Source organism: Coturnix japonica, chromosome 8 (genome assembly GCF_054131305.1).
Source record: "Coturnix japonica strain WE chromosome 8, WE-NBRP24, whole genome shotgun sequence".
In the NCBI taxonomy this organism is placed as follows: Eukaryota; Metazoa; Chordata; class Aves; order Galliformes; family Phasianidae; genus Coturnix; species Coturnix japonica.
The window spans coordinates 5,560,473-5,577,476 of NC_140670.1; the positions used below are offsets into that span (position 1 = coordinate 5,560,473).

The 17,004-nt window shown below is 42.2% G+C and overlaps 1 protein-coding gene across 1 annotated transcript; it reads right to left on the reverse strand.

Moving 5' to 3' along the window:
• Positions 1 to 39: 39 nt before the first annotated feature.
• LRIT1 (leucine rich repeat, Ig-like and transmembrane domains 1) lies at positions 40 to 15,101 on the reverse strand. Its single transcript, XM_085555002.1, has 8 exons — positions 14,910 to 15,101; positions 14,661 to 14,820; positions 10,121 to 10,417; positions 9,818 to 10,024; positions 9,288 to 9,695; positions 6,858 to 7,324; positions 4,180 to 4,485; positions 40 to 3,423 (listed from the first exon to the last, which is right to left on the reverse strand). Exons 5-8 carry the CDS (start codon positions 9,407 to 9,409, stop codon positions 2,438 to 2,440), a joined length of 1,881 nt encoding a protein of 626 aa, XP_085411128.1. The 5' UTR covers positions 9,410 to 9,695; positions 9,818 to 10,024; positions 10,121 to 10,417; positions 14,661 to 14,820; positions 14,910 to 15,101; the 3' UTR covers positions 40 to 2,437.
• Between the last annotated feature and the right edge of the window lie 1,903 nt (positions 15,102 to 17,004).

Consider the following 17,004-nt stretch of genomic DNA (forward strand, 5'->3'; position numbering starts at 1 on the left):
CTGACCCTGCTGAAAGGAGGTCCCCAACACCCGCAAGTTAAAGAAACAGAAGAGAGCAACAAGGTTTTTATTCACAATTTCACTTGCCTCATACAACTGCAGATCTCAACCAAAGATCTGAAATTCATCTGCCAACCACTCAGCGGAAAATCATTTTGCCTGTAACAGTTAGCAAAGTATGACACCACAGAACACAGAACTTACACATTTCAATCTATTGCCTACCTTGTGTGAATCACCAGTCTGGTACAGGTATCCTGGTTTTAGAGCAGCAGCTGAGCTGCTGAAGCGTTTTGCCTCACCGACAGGACAGTTAGAATTACCGCAGGAAATAGAAATGGAAAATCACATTTATTCTACTCGGGATTGCTGTTCATTCAAAGTGCAAAAGAATCCTGTAGAGTTTAAAGCTTTACACATCCACAAGGATAATTTGCCCTTCCTGACCCCACAGGTAAGGAGTGACGGGACTGACCCAATTGATGCCTTTCTCACTATGGTTGCAGACCCTGTGTTGGAGTGGGCAAGTGCTGTTCTTTACCAGGACTAGGTGTGGCAAATTACCCTGCTCCTGCCTCCAGACAGCTGAAAGGTAAATACATCTCACTCCCAGATGGCTGCAAACCTCACTTGTGGGAAGGCCCTTGGGCAGCAGGACCACTCCATTCATGGCAGGACAGCTTCAGAACAGCCTTGATTTTTCAATACTAAAAATCAACCACCGGTGCTAGGCTGGGCTCCTTCCTAATTTCTGCATGACCCAAAGCAACACCACTACAGATGAGGGCAGGAATTGGGTTGAAGAAAACAACAAACCATTCAACCCATACCAAAAACGGCTACTGGAACGTTCTTATTCCACCTTGAAGAAGGAGACTTGAAATCAATCCTGGGAAATACATATGTATAAATAAGTAATAGATCTATTAGATTCTACCTATTTCATCAGTTAATCCACACTCTACATACACACCCTGAAAGCGAGTGGAGATCTTTCCAAGACATTTGCAAGCATACGTTTCAAATCAATTCCAAAAGACTGAGGCTTCATCAATTATCGTTTCCGCTTGGCTGGATCCCTCCCATTCAACATTTCGCAGGTCACGCAGCATTTTCTTTATGAAGCTTATTTTTTATGTACAGAAAGCCAATATATACAGTATTACAACCTAAGGGACAGGAGTAGAAAATGACAGGGCTGTGAAGTGCTTTGTGATAAGTATTCAGATCCAAATTCCCACAGAATCGCAGGACTTCAGTTACAAATAACTGATTAGCAAACCGTGGTTAGAAAAACACATTTAGACAAATATTAGCCTTTTTCCTTCTTTTCTATTTTCTTTTTTTCTAGAGTTCTCAAACTTGCAACACGTTTGAAACCCAAATATCAGCCTTTGCCACCATTGCTGCCACAGCAGAAGTAGTGCAGTAGCATGCTCAGTCAGCAATATACACCTCTGCCCTACACGGAGCAAGAGATTTTGATGGGTGAACCACAAGCGCCCTCTGATCTTCACTATCAGTTTTACCAGCACAGCCAGCAGCAATGACAGGGCTGATCTGGGGGATTTTTGTACAACTATCTAACGTAGGTTTTGCAGTATGGTTACAAAACATTACAGTGCCACACATAATTGGCAGAATAGGCTACTGCATGATTTTTAAGTAGAAAAACTGATATAAAGCACACTGTACTAATTACAACACTGCTAGAAAATGACAGCTAGGACTGATACTGAAAGGTTTGCGTGGTACTGTTGTTCAATTGTGTGATAAGTAGAACAGTGGTTAGGGTCAAAATGCCATTCTCAAACTTACCCTCTTAAGTGTTCTTAAGAGTCAATTGCTTATTGTCTCGAGTCATATCTCTTTGCACATTTCTTTGAACTGAGAATATAAAGCTATTTTTAGATGTACTACAGACAGTCGTATTTAGCTATCTATTAAGCATGAATTTGCTTGGTTCATGCAAATATACAGTGCATAAAAGGTAAGACTCTATCTTGACATTCACAGATATTTGTATTAAAACTATCAAGTAGTCCCCAATTTGTAAACCAAAGAACCATAAAAGAGTTGCAAATCAAATACTTATCATATTGCAGAGCAGGTACTAAACAGCACTGAGCAGAGCATGCTCAAAAGTGTTGCTTAATGTCCTCACACTCAGTGTGCATGCATCATTTTATGAAAATAAGAATGGTCCGAGAGAACGAGACCGTTAGCACAGAAGCTTTTGATTGAGTACAAAACATCAAACCCCAGCTGGTCAATAACAAGTTCCTATGAAGTCTGGGCATCTTCTACTTTCTTGCATCCTCCTCCAGAATACGTCTGAGACGCATAAACTGACACAATGGCATGCAGTGTTGGAACACAGTCGTACATACAGCCACGTGCTTTCCATGTAGCAAGCCAATGACCAGACTAGTAACTATCAGCAAAAGTATTCATTAGGTTGCCCCTCTATCTTTGGTATTGCTTCTGAGTCCACACTGGATCGGGCAGAGAGGAGCCTGTTAGACTCATCGGGGGTATGTCTAGTCAAGTATTCTCCTTCCACTCCCTTCACCTTGGCCCCAGGAGAAAGACTTTCAAAGGTGACGTAGGACTCCTGAATTTCCTTGGGTTTCCTCACAAAGCACTTCTTGCAGCGTCTCTTCAACGCTCCACAGCAGACCACCAGTGTCAGAGGAACGGCAATGACACAAGCCACACTGATGACAACCACATTGATGAGTTTCTGGGTCCCTCCTGCACTAGCAACTTCATCTGTGGAAAATATGATGCACTGCTCCTTCCTGGGGATCAGCCCTTTCACACAGACACACACTATGTACTTGGTCTTTGGTAGCAGCCCATAAATGTTGACCTTGGTCTTCCCTGGTTCCACATTGATCCGACGCATGTCCCTCTCTCCAAAGACAGCATAGAGAACACTGAACACTGTTGTGTTCTTCGCCAGAGGTGCCTTCCAGACCAGGGTGACACTCTGGTCAGTGTCTCCTAACACCCTGACAGATCTCACAATTCGCTCTGGCTCCTGCTGACCAGTAGGTGGGCTCACCAGTAGGTTTTGGGGGTTGCTATCTTTAGCTCCAGCTGGGATGAGGAGATCCTCCCCGGTGCCTGCTCCAGCCCCTAGGGTAGGCATGGTAGAGGTGGTGATAACATATCTTGCCACTAGCTTGTCATTGTAGGCAGCTGCCTCCATCCCACTTGCCTTCCCATTCCATATGCCTTTGGCATTGGAACTGGGGTCATCTGTGCTTTCTGAGTCCATGATGATGAGGGATATGAACGCTTCTGTTGCCCCCAGGAAATTCTTTGCTTTACAAATGTACTCTCCAGAGTCAAGATAAGAGACTACAGGCAGGCCCAGGATAGACCAGCTCATCCCATCACTAGAGATCTCTTGGTGCACTGAAAAGAAGGAAAAACACAAAACAGTCAGTCGTCACTAGAATTAATAATGTGTTTTGTGAACTGTTAGGTCTCAATCAACAGAATATCTGCCTGAGACACTAAAATCATTTATTTTTGCCACTAATTATGCTACAGTACTATAGTAATTGCAAGAAAATGACATTAACACTACAATACAGTTTTTACCATTTAATTCATTACTGAATGGAAATAATAGGAATCAAAGCTACCAGTCTTCCTATGGCCTTTCTCCATTCATGTAGACAGTGAGCCGTATCTCACTCTTTTGTACTCAGAAGACCACTATTTCAGTGATATAACAATACTGGCACTGGAGCTGCCATTGCTGATACATAATGTTATAATATGTTTTTCTCTGCCAAGAAGGACCTGGGGGTCCTGGTAGACGAAAAACATAATGTGAGCCAGCAGTGTACGCTTGCAGCCTGGAAGGCCAACAGTGTCCTGGACTGCACCAAAAGAGGGGTGGCAGAAGGGACATGGATGTGATTGTCCCACTCTGCTCTGCCCTCATGAGGCTCTACCTGGTATACTGCGTCTCCCAGCACACAAAAGACAGCATTTGGATCAGGACCAGAAAAGGGCCATGAAGATGCTCAGAAGGCTGGAGCACATCTGCTATGAAGACAGGCTAAGGGAGCTACATGCTTTGTAGCCCACAGAAAATAAGGTGTGTAGGACTCACTCACTCAGTCCACACTGGGGGAAAAAAAAGCTTAAGCTTAAACGTACCTGTGCCATTTAGCGGAGCACCATCAGCCCTTCTCCAGCTGAGCTCAGGAATGGGCACCCCCGTTGTCCCACATCGCAGTAGCACAGTGCTGCCCAGAATGGTCTTCACTTTGGCTACAGACGTATGTACAACAGGGCTTTGACACTTCCTTAGCTCGACTTGGCTGAAGAAGACTCCTGCTAGGCTGCGAGGGGTGAAGCACTTCAGCCTGGGCTCAATGAATGCTATGTTGGGAGACTGGAAATTCAGGAAGTGGACCATTTCATACAGACTGCAGTCACACGCCCAAGGATTGTCTTGCAAACCTGTCAAAAGAAAGCAGAGCACTCAGTCACTCCAACTGTATTTTTGTTTATGCCACTTTTGTTTCTGTTTTTCAGCAGGACAAACAGATAGATTCCCAGTCTGCCGCTAGAAAAGGACATGCGTAGGGGTCATAGCAACAGACCTGTTGGCTGAGGTTGAAGTGTCTTACAGTACTGGTCAGTAGAAGGGAGGAAGTAGGATTTGCTATGGTATCTCAAAACTTAGACATTAAATCACACTCGTGAAGTTCAAAGCAAGGTAATTTGTCCCAAGAACACGTCACTATTTACGTGTTTAATGTAGCAAAACACATAGTTTGTTATAAAGACTTTGGAAAAGATAGTCATGGGAATGAGCTGGTTATTTGTTTTCATTTTCCTAATAAGACACAGGCTATGAAATTCTTCTCAACAGTGATCTTTAAAATCATAAGCCAGCTACAGTCAGGCTAACAATCAGGCCTACAACAGGCTTATACACCTCTATTAGACAGCACCTGTATTTAGAATGCACACATTGGAAGGGCTATATTAAAGAAAACACTTCTGCTTCACTGTCCAAGAATGTTTCTCTTTTTCTGCTTTACTGCTCTTACAGAGTGTGCATACTGAACTCAAATTTTGTAAAAAGAGATATTGCCCCATTCAAAACAGATTTGTGAAGATGGTACTGAAAAAGCAAAATCAGATCTGGAGCAATGCACAGGCATGAATAGGCCAGGTTGGATGGGGCCCTGGGCAACCTGGTCCAGTAAATGTGGAGGTTGGTGGCCCTGCCTGGCAGAGGGGTTGGAAATTCACGATCCTTGAGGTGCCTTCCAACCCGGGCCATTCTGTGTGTGAATAGCAGCCACTGCATTCTAGCTAAATCTGTACATCATCTCAGACATTTGCCAGTCCTACAAACAGCTTCTGGTCTTTAATGGCTTTAGCTAGCAGCATTGCCACTGGGGACTTAAGAAAAAATCCAGGCATGCATTCGAAGACTAAGACAGGAGCTCAGAGTCCCAGACCTGTCATCAGGGGGGTTTCACCCTCTCTTTTCAGCAGGCAGCCCAAGGACAGGCCTCAGGGCTGGCAGCAGCCGCAAAGTAAAGAGCCCTACTATCCCCTTGATTCCCAGCAAGCAGAAGCATCTGCCCACACAGCAGTGCTGCTATTGCTGGCTCCTGGGGCATGGCAGCAGCAGTCACACAAGCTGCAGCTTTTCATCAGGAACTAAGACTTGGCACAAGCACAGTGTGTGTGACACAAGGCTCCATGAGCATCAAGGGGCTGCTTGAATTTGCTAGAGTCAGCTGAAACACAGGGTATATCAAAAGACCCTGGTGCCCCAAATGAACTGTTTAAAGGATTCTGCTGAATATTATCTTGCTGAGACCACCGCACACCATCCTCCATAGGCTTGTAAGGAGGTCTTGGCAGGAGCTAACCACTTAATAATTAAAATATATAAAAGAAGACTATCACCAGGTGCCTGAACTCACACCCATGGTAGTAGATGCAGTACCTGCAGATGCACACATCCCACGGAGCAAGGAGCCAGTGGAGCTATGCCAGTTCATAACAAATAAAGACAGCAAATGGCAACACCTGTGAAACATCATCAACCTGCTGAGGATTTGAACCAGCGTACTACGGCTGAAAGGCTAAGCAGTAATCCCTGAACTAGTAAATGTACTCAGAACCTCATCTGAGCATATCACACTGTGGAATAATTAAGACAGTGGTCTGTAATATACTCTCTGACACAAAAATGTACTATTGACCTGGACCGTACTTCTGAGGAGCATAGAAATGCCACCAGCAAGTGGATTCTCACCCTTGGAGGCAGCATTATGTTAACAGCTCTGGGGAAACTGAGGTTTTAATTCTACGTGGAGAGCTAAAAGAGACTCTTAAGAGGCACATGCTGGGACAAACTGGCTGTACTGACCCACATTATATGCTCAGCAGCAGGTTTATTCCTTTTTAACTTGGACATAAGAAGAATCCATCTTTTGATTTAATGCTGCTTAAAACTAATCAACTCCATGCCAGCTGTTAGTAGAAAACAGCACTTGAAAGACACAGAGCTCTAATCACCTTTGTATGTTCTCCAAAAGTGACAGCATCCATCAATAAAAGCTCTTGAAAAGGAGTAACTGCTTCTCTGTAAGGAAGACGTGAGCCTGTGATAAAGTTTAGGCTGTAATAAGCTGGGTGTGGAAAGGCTGAAGTGAGTTGGTTAGGGTGTAAGTGAACGTGCACACTTCATAAAGGGCATTAAATGAGCAGTGTACGCGTTATAGCAACCACAGTGAGCGAAAATGCTATGATAAGATAGCGAGCTCTTGTCATTTTGCCTACTGCAAAATCAGGGTCACTCTTACCTAAGATGATCTTGGAGTTATCGTTGGGAAAGTAAGGGACAGCCTGCAGGTTGGCCCAGGTAGAAATAAGAGCCTGAGGAAGAGTCATCAGTTTGTTGCTAGACAGGTCCAGGTACGTGATATTCTTGATGTAACGAGCAGCATCTGGAGGAATTGAGGTAAGTTCATTGTTGTGTAAATCCAGAAGCCTTAGCTGTGGCATGTCAGACAAGGTTTCCCAGGGAAATGATATTAAGTTATTGCCATCTAGCCTCAGCTCCAGCAAGTGACGGAGACCCTTGAAGGTGATCCCGCTGAGGCTGGCCAGGGAGTTATAGGGCAACCAGAGGTACTCCAGGTTGTGAAGAGCGTGGAAAGCTTCCCCCGGCACCCTGCGGATGGCTGTCTTCTCTATTCGAAGCTTAAACGTATCTACAGGGATGTTCACTGGGGTGAGGGTCATCTCCGGGTCATTACACAGCACCATCCTGGTGAGAAAGAAGCACAGACACAACTTTCTTATATTTTGAGACATTTTGGAAATTTCAGTACAATATTTTATCTGCCTTTCTTTTTTCAAAAGCTTTGTTCTTGACATTTCTTACTTGCTGATGATTCTCACATCATTTGGTTTGCACTAATTCATATGTACACGCACTTTCAGACTGCAGAGATTGCACCCTCCAACAGCGGTGTGAATCTGATTCTGGCCCATACTGTGTTCCTGCTTTTTCCTCTTCCAGTTTTTTAGGGTTCCTACGACAGACAGCTGTGCCAAGGCACTGCAGAACATGCTAATGCATGTTAAAATAAAAGGATCAATAGACCAAACATTGAAGGACAAGTAAAAAGAAGCTTTAACTGTTTGAGGAAGTCTGGTGGGGGATAAAGTAATACAGACTGAACACAGCACAGGCTCTGCTCATGAAGCAAGGAGAAGAAGGTCAACTCACTAGTAATACTCTACTGCAAGCTCTCCTTCACTGTGAAACTGGAAGGTTTGTAGAGAAGCAGCGGTTACTTCACCACAGAGATATATCATTTAGGAGAGGAAAAGTACAGAAAACTAACCCTTTAGAAAATGCTTTACTGAAAGCAAGGCAGATCTGTGTGTCTTAACCATCACTTTCTATATGCAATTACCAGAGTTCAAATCCTGAAAACCATGTGAAGAGTTCTGCAGTCTTTGCATAAAAAAATTGTAACTTTGTCAAGATGAGAAAAAAAAGGCAAGTTCTTAACAAAGTGCTAAGACACCTGACAAAACGTAACAGGTTAGATCGGCATGTCCCACTCCACACACTAAACCTCAAGTAATGTAATGTGATCAAACAGGTACAATTTCCTTATCATACTGCCTGACTGATAAATAGGACATTACAAGGCTACCAAAACCAGACTGATGTTGGCTGAAAGCAGCTATTCCTCTACTGCCTGCAACAATAAATAACGTGGCTGAACCATACATGTATCTTTCCTGGAGTTAAATGTTATTGGTGCCTCCAGTTAGTTTATAACAAAAAAAACCCTATGTATTTCTGTCACCCAGCACTTCTATGGTGGTATTAAATCCTGTCCACTCCCAGATGAGGGCTGAGATTTCATAGAAGAAATATGCCAAATAAGAAAAATTCAGAGATCATCTCTCAATAAAACATCTGGTTTGTGTAAACATGACACAAAGTGAGAACTAGCAGAGATATTATCACAGAAAAACTGTGCTCTGATGCTTCTCATAGCGTCCCTCAACTACGTTGCTAAGCATTAAGCAATCTATAGGATAATCTCCTTCAACTAGTGAGAAATACAAATCTTAGTGCAGAAAAATGCGACATCGTGCTCATTAAGAGACTAATGAGCATTTGCTTTAATATGCATCTCACCAAAACACACTGCAGCTTTTTCCAGTCTCTGAAAGGACAGTAGATATCCTTCTGGCCTTACCTGCCTTTCCAACTGAAAGTTACCACTCTGAGAAATGCCTTACTTTATTCTTATTGCCTACTTCTTTATGTTTGTTGTTATCCAGAGTCGATTATTTCACCTAAAATCTCCACCCCGAGGATTTTTTAAGTAAGCGGACTGGATTGAGGGCTTCGGTACCAGCAAAATAAACCTGCTTACCCTTCAGAAACAGACCAACAGAACAGAATAAAGCCAGTACATTCAGCATGAAGGCAAAAAAACCCAAAACCAAAACATTTTTATTGTATTACTTTTTGCCATTGCCCCAGCGGTAATTATGTTGCTGTTCGCACAGAGGAGATGCCCAAACGCTTTCTCTGAAATCAGCTTACTGTGTTTTCAGAAGCTAATCCTCTACAAATAAAGCTGGAGAGCAAAGAGACTGGAAAAATAAAGAGACATGAAGCCTAGACACAACATTTCCTTCTGAAAACACCCTTAAAGAGAAGGAAAAAAAACCCAAAGCCCCAGAGAGTATCAGCATACCTGGCTTTCGTCCCTTCGTTGAGGCTGTGGAAGGCACAGCTGCACTGTGAGGGGCACGAGGTGCCTGCCCACGGCAGCCCCCCGAGCACCAAGCAGCAGAGCAAAGTCACGGTGATCCACATGGCTACCTGTGCATGGGAAGGACACCTGGGCAGCAGGCAACATGCAGGGTCGCGCCTATTGTTTTAGCCATTGACTGGTCACATCTTGTTAACTCCCTTTCGTTTTCAGCCACGCTGTGATCTTCCAGCCCTCGCTGAGTCCATCAGATAAAAAAGGATAGGCAGGGATTAAGGATGGGGACTTGAGTTATTTTCATGTAGGTGCTTATTGCTTCCTGGAGCCGTACAGACAGCATCACTTCCCTCTGGGAGCCCCAAACTCCACTCCTCAGGAAATCTGTGTCTCCTGTGTGAGAAAAAGCAAACAAATTTGGGGGGGATGTGCATAACTGTCATCCAACCAGGAATTAGTAATTGAGTGCTTTCTCAGAGGGATTTTGGAAATGCTTTTAGAAGAAATTTTTTTACCCAGAGGGTGGTGACACACTGGAACAGGTTGGCCAAGGAGGCTGTGGATGCCCCATCCCTGGAGGCATTCAAGGCCAGGCTGGATGTGGCTCTGGGCAGCCTGGTCTAGTGGTTGGTGACTCTGCACATAGCAGGGTGAAACTGGATGAGCATTGTGGTCCTTTTCAATCCAGACCATTCTATGAAATGATAATAGCTTTGGCATGCCTGTGTCACACAGAAAACATAAAGCACAGGTTAAAAATGTTCACAGAAGTGAGGAGCAATGGAACAGAGCTGAAAAGCTAGCAAAAGAGCACAAACCAGGCACAACTCGATCTTAGATGCTTTGGGAAAAGGTTTCTCATACTTCTGAAGTTCAGGATAGCCACGGTGTCCAATATTGTTATCCAGGGCAGAGCCCCAGATGCCTCACTTCAGCACAAAACAAAAGAAATTCTACCAGAATCCCAGACCTTATTAAGTCAATAGGAACGCTGCAGACAGATTCCCCCAATGAAATTGAAGAGCGGGATCAAATGTAGCTGACTGAGGCAGAGATCATAGGGCATCCAATTGGCTTTTCAGGACCAGATACTTCCCAGCTTTGCTGTTCTTCAGCTAAGGTTGGAGGAGAAAGAGAAAGAAATTACAACCACAAAGATTTACTCTAAAAACTAGGCTATGTTGACCTTATGACCTTAATTAAAGTCACATTGTACAGGAAAAAAAAATGCCCACGACTGATTAGTCCATCCTCCTGTTATATCTAAATTCATATTTCCTAGGGAGAGAACTACAGCTCTGCCCCTTTTAAAGAGCATAACTGTACCTACAGGTGCCCTTCTGCAGAGCATATGAGTGTCACATTGCATAAACACCAAGGAGGAAACTGGAATAATTCCATCCAAAAGACATTTTGGAGTTTATAAGAAAAACTTAAATTTAAATTAAACAACAACATAGATGTTTTAACATGTCATGTTTATGTGATGAGAGTGATACGAGAAACAGATGTATTTTGAAGAGCTGATGTGGATATTGTTTTTCAAAACTTCACTCTTTCATGCAGGTAGAAAAGGCACAAGAGGCCACAGCTGGCCATGCAGATCTCTATACTTATATGAAACAACCTGAAAGGTAGCAAGTGTATTACAGCAGCAGAACAAGATATTGATCTTAAATAAGACTGCTAACTAGTTTTGTCGTATATTTGTTTTCGTGCTGTGCTTTTCTGACAGTGTGTTCCCCCTCACATCTAGCTCAAAACTGCAGTCCATATGCAATATGGCTATGAGTCAGTTATCTTACTCCACAAATAGTAAACAGACCAAGAACCTTGTGAACTCTCCCGCATGGAAGTGGGATGCACAACAGGACTTCCTCTCAAGAGATGTTCAGAAAGGTGGGTCTACCAAGTAAGAAATCTCTTGCTGCGAAAGACCTTTGGCAAGTGATACGTAGCTTCTTGAAAGTTTGCAAGTAATTTGCTAAGGACATTTTAGTGGGAAAACCTAGCTAAGCAAACCACTGACCAAGGCTGGGAAAAATTTGAGACTGAGGGTGGATTTGGCTGCACCCAAACTCCTCTGTGGAGGGATCTGGAAAAAGCAGAGGGCTCATACTTAAGTCCAGGAATGGAATAGGATCCAGTTGCTTCAAGACTCTCCAGAGTCCAGAAGGCAAAAGGAACTATATTCCAAATACCTGAGACTATTCTCAGTATAATGTCATCAGATCCAAAGTCTGTCCTTGGTGTAATCCTGTCTGAATGGGTTTTCTTTGTAGTTATAATGTCTTCTATGTAATACCTTTCACATAATTTACATTTCAATGTTCCTTGATGCTTTAGTAAACAATCAAGTGCACCTCAAACCTTGTTAAGCTTGTGTTATTTATAATAAAGTTCTGTTAGATCACCATATTATGTCAATACACATATTGCCATTTCTCTCTTAAGAGTGAAGTGTATAATTCCACCTGCAACCTCTTCAGAAGAATCAAATTATGCTGACAATTTTTCAATAACATCTCAGTGTTTCAAGATAATCCAGATGCATTTTGGGGCTAACTATTAAACAGACATTTTATGGGGCCTCAGGTCAATATCAGCAACATTGACTGAAACACTTCTCTTCCTACCTAAGTTAAATTCTACTCGAAAAGGCAATCCAACATAATTAACCTCCTGCCCCTAACGTCTTCAGTGCATCAGACAAAGTGGTTTCCCTCCACTCAAGCTCTGAAATAATAACCTTGTAGATAGTTGCCAGTGACTGGCTGATAAGATTTGTTTTCACAGTCCTCAATCTTGCCTCACAAGTGAAACATCTTTAAATACCAGGAGCAGTAGAAGTAAAATTCATTTATAATAAACAAGAAAAAGAAATTAAGCATGCATTAGCAGATGCGAATGCTATGTGTTTCACCAGTTTAGTTAACACAACTAACTTGTTTCTAAAGAAGATAAAGACTTCATAAATACACCTCCAGTGCAAATGATGGGTTAAGTTTCAAGCCATGAATACAACCACGCTAGGCTTTATCTGAGTGGTAAAAAGAGTACAACAGGCATTACCATGATGGACAACTGTATTCAATAATAAAGACAATGAAAGCTAGGCACTTCATTTTCCTGGACAAAATTATGCACTTCAAATGAAAAAAGCCATTCTCCTTGCTGCTACGTAGGAAGATTCTTCTCTGCTTTGAGCTAAAAATATGACCTGGAGAATAAAATATTCAATGAAGGAGCAGGTGTCATTCAGTAGAGGTGTAAGAATTTGTTTTACATTCTCCAAGAATAGCCAGATCCCCTGCTTATATTGTGGTGTAAGTGAATGCAAAGCAAATGGGGTCAAAGTCTACTGTCAGACAGTAAAGTTCAACACAATGTAATCATTCCTAGCTTTCAAAAAGGGAATTAATTTAGAAAACATTTTATGTTTGGTTCCTAATAAGATTAATAACTTGATATTACAGTCTCCACCTCTTTCCCCATATAGATTTTCTAAGCACAAACATGCCTTACCAATTGATTCTACTCACAAGTTCAAAAGTGACACTCAAGTGACCACGCTCTTCTGACTCATTCTTTTTTAATATGGTCACTGGACAAAATTTATTCCTTTTCCTCATATGCTTAGAGAAAGATGGCATAAAACAAATAAGACAGTATCCTTTATCAGAAAAGAAAGCTATAGGATATTTATTACCCATGATTTTGACAGGAAGGTTTTATTAGCAGGCAATACGGGTCAGATACTAAATCAATTCCATTAAGTAAATGCACCTCCAAGAAGCTTCTGGCAAGGCATATCTTGTAAAGTGGAAAATCCTTCCCTCTGATGCAAGTCGGAGCACAGTAATGCACTACGTCATTCTAAATTGGATCTTGCACTTAATGCCAATGAAGGCAGCTCCTCCATAGGAGGAGGAGTGAAGTCATTAATAGACCTCTAGGCTTGCTGAAGAAATAAAATTAACATGAGCATTATTCTTTTTCCTTTTTCTTTTCTTTTTTTCCTTTTTTTTTTTTTTTATTATTTTTTTTTTTTTTTAATGGGGCAATAAAACTCTACCAGTGGTATTTATTTGATGTACATTTGTCACAATCTGAAGGGAGGAGAGGTCCAGCCACCACAGCCACGGTTCTCCTCTTCTCCAAAGGCCCTGCAGCAACATGCAGATGCTTCTGGCATCAAGCATACAGGACTCCAGAGCAAAATTCTCTGGGACAGACTCTCTGAGTTCCACCTCTGAGGGAAAACTCCAAATGAACCAGACATTTCTTTCTTTAAAGCCCTTGCTGTCTTTAAAGTTATTAGTCTTGAGAACTGATGGGATGTAAACATGTTGCATTGCCCACTAGGTTGGAATTTTTTCTCCCTCAGAAAAAATTACTATTCTCCTTTTAAGTATCACAACCATACATCACTCCACAGTCGTCCACTTTGATAACTGGTTATGCCACAATCATATCTGACACATGCATTTAAAATGACTAAAGTTGTGTTTATTCTCCCAGTCCCTCTTCCCTAGCCAGTACCTTCCTTCCCTAGTAACTGGGAAGGCTTCCACAGTATAACAAAATCTGCTAACTTTGGGCTTAGTAGCCTTAGCTGTACGGCAGAGGAGGCCATGCAATAATGTTGCTGACTGCAACAACCTTTTCTAATTTGGATCTTAATAGCATTAGTCTAAGCCCTGCAGAGTCACCTCTGCTTAGGAAGCGGTGCCTGTTTTATTTTGATTCTTCAGGCATGCCCAAAGATTTAAACTTCCTGCACTGTTTATGTGGCTCCTAAATGCAGATGGAGCATAACTTGTTTTACACAGCAGCCCTCTGCCCTCTTTCCAGACTGATAATCCCCAGTTTTCCTACTCTGATTTGCCTGCCTTCAGCCTCAAGAATTCACAGGTTGAGTACATGCCACAGGCAGCTGCAGGAAACCTGAAGCCACAAGTCTTACAAATAGGAATCATGAAAAAGAATGAAAAAAAGAGGAGTAAGGGATAAAGGGAAAAAGAAGACCAGGAGGAAAGGGAAAAGGAAAGCTTCTGCCCTGGTGTATCTATTTTCTTGACATCATTTCTCTCAACAAGATTCTTTCAATCTACTCAGAGATTCAGTGTACTTATATAGATACATATACATGTGTGTGTGTGTGCGTTTATGCATTTGATGTGGGGACATAACATGAGAACTAAATTGCTCTTGTAATTAAACTGTTCTGATTATTCTTGGGCTAAATGCTTCATTATATTCCATTTTGTTGCTACTGTTTTTCCCAAAGGTGATAATTTTACAGCTTACAATAGCAGAGTGAAATGAGAGAGGGAGACTTCAGTGGTAACAGCATACCTCAGGCAACCCCTCATAGCCACAGCTGTCCTGCTGACCCACAATGGGAGGGACCATTCCAGAAGGGAGTGTGCCATGCTTCAGTCCTTCTGATTTGTGTTACAACCCATACTTCATTGGTTCAGCCCTTCCAGATATGTAACGGATGCAGTTTTGATGACTTAACAAAAGAAGAGTAAGAAAGAAAGGTGAGAAAATAAAGGAAGCCTAAATTGATGGGGAGCTTCCTCTAAGTTTTGACTTTCTCACCTGGTACTGCTCACAGATGCAGTAACATTAAATCTATGCAGACTCATTCTCAGAAGAAATCAGTTTACTCTCAAGGATCTTTGCTTGGGCAAAAGCAGCCCTACATACACACTCAGGCCAGATGAAAGGTGTGGAAGAATGATGCACCAAGGGCAGCAGTGGCGGGACGTAGCAGTAAGCGTGGCAGCCTGCAGGAAATAATAAACAGAATCACAGAATGGTTTGGGTTGGAAGGGACCTCAAGGATCATCAAGCTCCAATCCCCCCCACTGCATGCAGGGACACCAACCTCCATGTTTAATACCAGACCAGGCTGCACAGAGCCCCATCCTACCTGGCCTTGAACACATCCAGGGATGGGGCATGACAGCCTCTCTGGGCAGCTGTTCCAGCACTTCACTACTCTCATAGTAAAGAAATTCCCCCTGACATCCAACCTAAATTTCCCCTCACTGAACTTAAAACCATTTCCCCTTGTTCTCCATTATCTACCCTTATAAAGAGTTGACTCCCCTCCTGTTTGTAGGTTCCCTACAAATCTTCCTTTCTTGACTTCTTGATTGTTTGTTCCTCAGTACCTGCATTTTAAGCTCAATGATCCCAGGCAATTCTACACTACTAAGTAATCACATCCATTAAAATATTAAAATAACCATTACTTAAAGCACTGAAATAAATATAGAAGTGTTTGGCAGGTTGTTGCTTATGCTGGAGGCACGTAAGTAAACTAATCTGTTCCCTTTCTCTCTTGCTCCAACTTGGTACATTACCTGTAAAACATGCATGTAACGTATGGTTCTTATATTTTTCTCTCTGAAAAGCAGTTTCACAGTCAAGGTTTCCAAGGAGGGATTCTGCATACCATAAATTCTATGCAGGAATTGTGTTTTTCTGAAAAAAGAACCATTATCAACAGTAAAGAAATGTATATTTGGCTAGGTTTCCATAAGAAGAAGAAAGAGGCCTAAAGAGGAGCTGGCAATGACTGAAGTTAAACTCACGCTTCAAAGATGCAGAAAGACCAAACATTTTCGTGATCTGGAAGAAATTATACTCCTTAAAATACATGCGAGCAAGGCAGGCACCAAACCAAACTGGTGCCTGGGCTCCCTCAGCAGTCACAGAAGAGGCAGAATTGTCTCCAGAGCACATTCCTGCCCTAAAACAAATGATTCCCTCCGGTAACAGCAGAGCAAGTGATGGTGAATCCCACGATGTAGATACACTTCTCATAGAGAAGTCAAGGAAAGCAATGCAGAATTCAAGTTTAATTTATGAGGGAATTATCAGCAGAACTTCTGGAGACATTCCTACAGAGACCTAGTGGTAGAAGATTAAGGTACACAAAGTTACTGTGACAGGAAAAGCAAGGTGGTTTTGTCACAAATGGCCATACTGCCATACCTGGTCAGTAGCATAAACTCAGTGAGGAACAGTCCAGACAGACACCTGCTTTTTGTTGACACAACCAGTAGTAAACAGAAGGAGAGCTGGTGCACAAATCCTCTCTTAGTACAACTAAAGCCTCTCCTGAAAACAGAATTTCTTCTGAGAACCAGGCACAGGTCTTTGAACTATAATTCCTGAAAGAGTTATTATTCTCCACGCTGCAAGAAGGCCTGAGCTCTGCAGGGCAAGCTAAGCAAGCAGTATTAGGTAGATCATATACTCTGCGGAACTGCTTTCTCATCCAAAATCCTGAAGCATGCCACCATTCAGTAGGGAGCAATAGCGTATTTCATTAATTTTTGATTTATATGACCCTACAATTGGTGCATTAACTGGAAGCAAAGCATTATTTATCAATGTCTAAAATACATTTTGAAAGATGAATAAAAGGAACAAGGCAACAATTACACATATTTGATAGCAAATCGTGATTGGTATATCCAATGATTAATTAAGATAGTGAAAATGACAGTGATAAAGATAATGATTAATATTCTAGTAACGTTATTCATTTTCTACTCCACATGACTATACATACATTCATCAAATACATATTCAATTCACTATAAATTACGCTACCTGTCTCAAGAGGGACAGTACCAACAACTGGAAAGAAAGGAGATGCTTCTGAACTCGTCAAGGATTG

Bases quoted from the DNA above. Each gene is read 5' to 3' on its own strand.
- LRIT1 (XM_085555002.1), bottom strand. From the start codon at position 9,409: ATGTGGATCACCGTGACTTTGCTCTGCTGCTTGGTGCTCGGGGGGCTG. The intron at 7,325-9,287 runs GTATGCTGATAC...CTTTCTCACCAG, and splicing joins AACGAAGGGACGAAAGCCAG to GATGGTGCTGTGTAATGACC. The intron at 3,424-4,179 runs GTACGTTTAAGC...CCTTCTTTTCAG, and splicing joins TGCTCCGCTAAATGGCACAG to TGCACCAAGAGATCTCTAGT.